A 7,500-nucleotide genomic window follows, 5' to 3' on the forward strand; every position below is an offset into this window, starting at 1 on the left:
ACTGAAGATGTAACTCACAGATCTGTTTACATTGTTGTGTTGATTACGGGTGTGATATCAGAACTGTCTCAAATGTCGAAAAATTCAGATTAGATATCAATCAGTCCGGATAGTATCATTTATTGAAAATATTCTGCCTCGTCAGTATCTACTGTCATTAGCGGCTTATTCAAAATGCAGCGATAGGGTGGAGCTTGTGTGTCGAAGCCAAGTATAGCAAGCATTATGATAAAGTATTGTGGCGGAAAGGATGAAAATAAGATAACGATTTGGATAAGTAGATAAAAAGGGATGAAGTAGAGAAGGAAAAGGAAAGGGGCGAAGAAAAGACCATGCAAACTTCGTTAATTAAGGCTTAGGTCCAAGACAGGGGTGATCCCGTTCATTGGACCTCATCCCCCACCCCCCACGACATCAATGAGCTAGGGATTGGGGGGGGGGGGCAGTAGACGGAAGCGAATAATGGTATACTCTCAGTGCTTCTGTACATAAAGGTATATGTTTTTCAGATAGGAAATCATGTGTAAAAACAAACAAGTAATTTTGTAATCTATACCTAAGAGTTAGATAGGTGCTACGGAGGTGTTACCTTAGGTGTCCAGGGGGCGTAACCCTCTGGCTAAGGGTTAGGTAGGGTGTATGGAGAGGACATACTGCAAAGCGACCGTGGGAGTCCTGGGGGCGACTAGGGAATGCATGGGTAGAACTTTGCTATAACTATGTGGGTTTTATGACTCAGACGTAAGAAGATACAGATAGAAGACAACATGCAGTTAATTGTTATATGTAATTCAGTCTGTTGTAGGATAATAATTAATACTATTTATCAGTACTTTAATACTTGTAATAAACAGAAGAAGAATACAGTGATATAAGGCTCTATTAACAGAAATACGAAACGACAAAGGTCTATTATCATTTTCAAAATACACGGACGTTAATACTAGTGGACATTTCAAAACAGATAGACTAAAATATAATAGACCATCATAACTCCGTGAGATGGCCAGGATTGAATGAAACATAAATATGCAAAACTTTTTATTGATTTATATAAACCATACATAAAACATCATAACTATAACGCATCACTCTTCTTATCCTTACTATAGAAATTGATTAATCACTGGGAAAGACATTTTCCAGTAACGCTGATAAACAAGAGGAAAATGACCACTGCGGATGAAATATTTAAATCACAGAAATCAAGGATGACTTTCCAAGTTTGCACTTCTTTGATTGATTGAAGAAGAAATTTGATGATTTCATATGTATTCATCAATGCAGGCCCCACTTTATATACACTCAGTGACACGGACACACACACACACACACACACACACACACACACACACACACACACACACACACACACACACACACACACACACACACACACAACTATATGTGTGTGTGTGTATATATATATATTTATGTATATTTGTGTATATATATATATATATATATATATATATATATATATATGTGTGTGTGTGTGTGTGTGTGTGTGTGTGTGTGTGTGTGTGTGTATGTATGTGTGTGTGTATATATATATATATATATATATGTGTGTGTGTGTGTGTGTGTGTGTGTGTGTGTGTGTGTGTGTGTGTGTGTGTACATAAATATTCACACATACACATACATATACGTATAAGTATATATATATGTATATATGTATGTATATATATATACACACACACATATATATGCATATATATACATATATATAATGTATAAATACACACACACACACACACACACATACACACACACACACATATATATATATATATATATATATATATATATATATATATATATATATACAAATACATACATACAAATATATATTTAATCATGTCTATAATATATGAATATTTATAGTATATACAATATAATAACACACACACACTCTCGGCGAACACAGTCGAATTACAGATCACAACACTTCGCCGCATTCCCGTCACCCCGCTATGCCGTCGGATTGGTGAGTCTTCCAATGAACAAAACCAAGCCCGAAAGTTGGTCGCGAATGAAGAACATGAAAGGGTGATCTGCTATGAAGTTCGGTGGTCTGGGCTTCTTAATCAAGAGGACGTCTGTGGATAGTGGTAATCATGATAATAACGTGATAACTATGATGATGATAATGATAACAAGAGCGATGGTAGTGACGACAAGAACAATGATAGAAATAACTGCATGATAGTGATGATAATCCTGAGAACAGAAGCTGTAGTAATAACTACAATAATGGTGACAAGAACATGTTAAGTAATCCTGATTGCAGGAACAGAGGTACTAATAATGATAACGTGGCAATGATAGTATGGCAATACCGATGACAGCAGCAGCTATAGCAACAATGATAAAACAGGAACGTGTCAACGATAGCAATGATAATAATGATAATGACAGCAATAACAGTGATGGTTAAAGAGACAAAGGTCGCAATAACACTGATAGCAGCAACGAATATAGTAATCATGATCACGCGACAAGGATAGTAGCGATAATTATAGAAACAGGAACCATGGCAGTAATGATAACAGCAACAACGACATTGAGAATGATTATAATGATGACAACTATAAAGATATCAATAATGATGAGCTAACAGCAAGAATTGTGCCAATAATGATAATGATAACAGCAACAAAATAATTATGACAGTAAAAACAGCAACAGAGATCATAAATATGATTAGGAAACACCTGCAACAGTAACATTAATGATGATCAAGATAAGACCAACGAAGCTGCTGACAATATTAATAACGATAATAATGATAAGAACAATTACAGCTGCAACGACGGTGATAATGATAATAAGATACTGAGCAAAAACGATGGTAATAATGATGATAATGAGAATAATGATGAAAATGGTAATAATAGCATTTACTTAACTTAGATGATAACAGTTAGGAAAAATAGTGACAGCATTGACAATGACAAAATACTGATAATAATAGCAGTATTAACGACAATGACAGTGATATTAATTCAGTCAATAAATAGTTCATGGTAATGACATAAACAACAAAAGTGTGATAGTTTTATGTGCAATATCTGTAATGATAATAATTATAAAAAATATGATGATCTTCACTATAGTTTTGATTATAATCATATCTTCGAAGAACTGTAATGATAAAAACAAAAATGAAAAGAAAGGAATAAGGATAAAAATATTCATAATAATCATAAAAATAGGCCTCTATACTTACAAATCAAAACGTCGAAACCTTCAGCAATAACACGGAATATGAAAGTAAACAAAACAAACAAAGTATGTAGCAAACGTACATAGAAAACCGCATAAATACAAAGAAAGGAAAAGAAAAAAAAGTTATCTCCAACCACCCAAAAAAATAATCTCCCTTAAAAAGTAAACAAATAAGACAGATAAATAATCTACAACACAAGTCTACTGAAGACGATAATTCTGGGAGCCTTACAAGAAGTACACAACGTCGGTGTGCACGTCGCCGCCGCCGCCTCCGTTCCCGTTTCATTCACCTCCAGAAAATATTTATGAATGACTTGTGAGATGAACAGTTGACGATTTCCAGTTATACCTGACAGGTCGCTCGATTTCTCGCTGAACAGATCTTTCATACCCATCTGTAAAGGAAGATTTTTCTTTGTTCAACTCTCTTTGCCCATCTGCAAAAAGGGATTATTTAATTATGTATTTATTTATTTATTTATTTATTTATTGTTACCAGTTAATTTTTTAATGTTTATTTCGGTCTTTCGTTGAGGAAATCATTCAGGTCAATCTGCAAATAGGAAATCCTTAGTTAAAAGGGCCTTTCGAAGTCAGATTTCTCAATGTTTCCCACGCTCTCTGATTGAACAGAAGATTTTTGCATTATTTTTAAAGGGTTTTCGTTCATTCTCTTGTCCAACTCTTGCCTATCTCAGAAATAGAAATTGTTACTCAAAGAAAAGATTATTAATTAATTTTGACGGGGCTTTGCTCAGTCTCTCCTTGAATGGATCTTTCCTGACAATCTGTAAACAAAATCAGAGCAAATCACTTGGAAGGGAAGGTGTTAGACAACTTTTAAGAGGGTTCATTCGTTCTGTTGTGTCTGTGTAAGAAAAATGTTATTTTTAAAGGGTTTATAGGTTAATGTCTAAATGGTTTGTCTAGTTGTCTCGCTGGACAAAGATCTTTCATGCCCATATGTACAGGAAGAAAAAACAAAAAAAAGGTTTTTAATAACTTATCAGAGAGCTTATTCTTTTATGCCCAAGCACAGAATATTGTGGTATATATGGTATATACATGGTATATTGTTTAAGTTTAAGGCATTTTTTTTTTTTTTTTTTTTTTTTGAGAGAGTTCTTTTTAATTTGATATTTTGATTTTAATTCTGCAAAGACTTTTAAGAGAATAAATTCGCGAAGGCAATTTCAGTAACCGCAGTAACTGGATGATTTACCAGTTCTTAGAAAGATGAAGAACAACGAAAATGAAAAGGAGAAAAAAGCCGCAGATATAAGAAGAAAAAAGAAGGAAACCGGTCACAGAAAAGTTTTGAGAAAAAAAAAACACACACGCAAAATAATTTTAATAACAATGAAACCAATATCAGTATCAATCACAGATAAACATCAATATTAATAATAAATAAATCACCCAATCTTCTTCCCAAGGGCTATAACACTGGCCAATCGCCTCACAGCCACCCACCTCGATCAGAAGATCAGTGAGATGAATCGTCTCCAGCATCTTGAACCTCGGAAGGGAAACCGCTATTTTGCAGCTGCACATCGCTTTCTCCAGGTCGCCGAGGTCCATGTCCGCCATCTTGGCTTCTATCTCGGACAGGCCGTCTCGCTCCAGGGGAAGGACGATCAGCATGCTCAGCCTCGAACCCTGAGGGCAGGGAAGGGGGATAAGGTTACGTGTGTTTATGCAGGTGTGGTAGGTGTGCGTGTGTGTTCGTGTTTGTGTGTGTTTGTGTTTATTTGTGCGTTTGTATTTGTTTGTGCATTTGTGTTTGTTTGTGTTCGTGTATTTGTTTGTGTGTGTTTTTGTGTTTGTATGTGCTTGTGTTTGTGTTCGTGTATGTTCGTGTGTGTGTGTGTTTGTGTGTGTGTGTGTTTGTGTGTGTGTGTGTGTGTGTGTGAGAGAGAGAGAGAGAGAGAGAGAGAGAGAGAGAGAGAGAGAGAGAGAGAGAGAGAGAGAGAGAGAGAGAGAGAGATTAACTTACAGATCTCCCTTATCAGACAAACCTTATAATCCATAGATAAGACAGTAGCACCAAGATCTTTGTGGTGAACCATATCGAAAGATTCCGAAATGTGCATCATGGGAACTTTTATGTTTTCTTCTTCCGAGAGCCAAAAAATTCCTTCTGTCGTGTGCGATACGAATTCCTTTTCCCACAGGCCTTTGAAGTAGACAATATTTACGAGTAGAATCTTTAGATCTTCGTCTATCACTCCTGTTCGAAAGAAAATGTTATTTTGCTCATTACGTGGCTGCTGCTTGGTTCGTATGTTTATTAGTCTATAATAATTTTCGTTATTTTGATAATTTTCGTATTTCATCAGAATAATTATCGCAGTATATTAACCCACATGCAAACACTATCTTCACCTGTTAATCAGGCCACAAACCTATTTGTCTGAAATAACACCCATATCCCATACACCCCAAAAAGCAAACACATCTCTCACAAGGAACAGGATAACTAATGAACACTTTCAGAATGTCACCTTCGGGCATAACTTCCAAAATACGCGAGTTTGTCTGAGATTTCACCGTGTCATTGATTTCCTCTCTGACCAACTCGGGTTTACGAAAGTTACCCGACTTGGCGTAACTCTGATACGTGTTGGACAAGATGGCTTTGTAGTTCGGCAGCAGCGGCACGTTATCGGGGACGTAAGCTATGTTCGACGTGCATAGTTCGAATGGTCCGCCTTTTTTCTGAGGAGAAAGGAGAGGGAATTTGCGAAAATATGAGCAGAAAATGAAATAACAAATAGAAACAGAAAAGGTGAATCTATATCTATTTTCATATATGTACACACATCCATATACCAATTACTTTCATAAGTGTACCTGTGTATTCTTCAGACTAGCTATCTTACAAGTCATATGTGTATCTATGTATGTATATCTATATATAAGTTGTTTCCAGAGACAACAGATAATAACCACTTACCTGGAAGTCTGTTATGACGTCCTTGAACGCTCTGTGAAGACTAATTCTGTCCTGAGACAAGTTCATGACTGTCTTCATTTCCTGCTCGGTGTTCCTTTGAGCTCCCGAGTAAACCATGCCGAGTGCTGTCATGATGGTGAAGGGCGAGAAGAATATATTGCCTGGGGAACTGCGGGCCAATTTCTGCGCAAATGAGGGAAAATTATCTATTCATCTGAAATTGTGTTATTTATTCTTCTAAAATTGATGCAAAATGTATACGTGCAATAACAATATGCTAACCGAAAATTATTGTTAATTGCCAATAAATATAAAAAAAAAAAACACTGACAGTGAGTAAACAACTAAACATAATTGCTAATACTGATACATATATAAACTCATGATCAAAACGGTGATGGAGTTATTACCTCTACATACCAAATTACTTCATGAATAAAAACATTGGATTCACGGGTTAAACACTCAAATCGAAATCATTACAAGTACCAATTACCTACCAAATACATGTCTCTTGCGAAATTTCTCTGGCTGAGACTTAGCTTCAGGACGTCCCTGTGGTTAGGAAATGGAGCGAAGGTGTTTTCCATCGTGTGGGCGACGCCAACTACGCAAGACCTGGGGAAAGAAGATATATTAGACAATGTTTGTGGAAAGCAGATAGACAAAAGGAAGGAAGAAAAGCAATAAATAGACAGCTAGAAGGCAAGCTATGTGGGGAAAAGGAAAGAAGTATGATAAAGAATCAAATTCTAAATGCCCGCGTTCTTTTTTCAACAACAAGCACGATTCCGTAAACACTGCTGATCGACCCAGCATCGAAGTCTCTATGCACAATAATCAACGCTTCCTTCCTCTAACAAGACGACATTATTCATATTCCATCACCTTCATATTTTCTAGATTTGGTAGTCTAGTAAAGGATTCCTGTTTCAAAGTCAAAGTTGGTCCCATGCTTATGTGAACGTAGGGAACATGTTCGCAGAGAAACGTGCTTACTAAGCCGCGGGATGATGCGGTAGGAAGGCCAGTTCCTTTCCGCCCCGACTTTGACCCAAACATGCTGACGTCAGCATATCAGTACTCATTCACAGCTGAGTCGACTGAGAGGGGCGGCGGCCGGATGCGCACCCAGGACCTTACGATTGCAAAGCCAGCGCTCTACCACTGAGCTCTGCCACCTTCCGATTCTTGTTTAGGTGGTTCAAAAGAAAAAATGAAAATATTTCTATAATTACGGTTTCCGGTCCTGAATTAAAGCTATATATTAGAATCTTACGTTCGACCCACGAGCTAGAACCACAGCTGAT

At 36.7% G+C, this 7,500-nt stretch overlaps 1 protein-coding gene across 3 annotated transcripts in view; it reads right to left on the reverse strand.

Moving 5' to 3' along the window:
• Positions 1–1,851: 1,851 nt before the first annotated feature.
• The window catches only part of LOC125030719 (leukocyte elastase inhibitor-like), a 13,537-nt gene continuing 7,888 nt past the window's right edge, over positions 1,852–7,500 (reverse strand). For 2 of the 3 annotated variants that reach the window (XM_047620960.1, XM_047620961.1), the window contains exons 2-9: positions 6,691–6,808; positions 6,191–6,373; positions 5,739–5,952; positions 5,253–5,464; positions 4,708–4,893; positions 3,464–3,629; positions 3,233–3,250; positions 1,852–2,102 (exon numbers count right to left, since the gene is read on the reverse strand). In XM_047620960.1, the coding sequence (XP_047476916.1) occupies positions 1,975–2,102; positions 3,233–3,250; positions 3,464–3,629; positions 4,708–4,893; positions 5,253–5,464; positions 5,739–5,952; positions 6,191–6,373; positions 6,691–6,780 (1,197 nt within the window). In that variant the 5' untranslated portion in view covers positions 6,781–6,808 and the 3' untranslated portion in view covers positions 1,852–1,974. The remainder of the gene's footprint in view (positions 2,103–3,232; positions 3,251–3,463; positions 3,630–4,707; positions 4,894–5,252; positions 5,465–5,738; positions 5,953–6,190; positions 6,374–6,690; positions 6,809–7,500) is intronic. The other variant, XM_047620962.1, reaches the window with a different exon arrangement.

Source organism: Penaeus chinensis, chromosome 11 (assembly GCF_019202785.1).
Source record: "Penaeus chinensis breed Huanghai No. 1 chromosome 11, ASM1920278v2, whole genome shotgun sequence".
In the NCBI taxonomy this organism is placed as follows: Eukaryota; Metazoa; Arthropoda; class Malacostraca; order Decapoda; family Penaeidae; genus Penaeus; species Penaeus chinensis.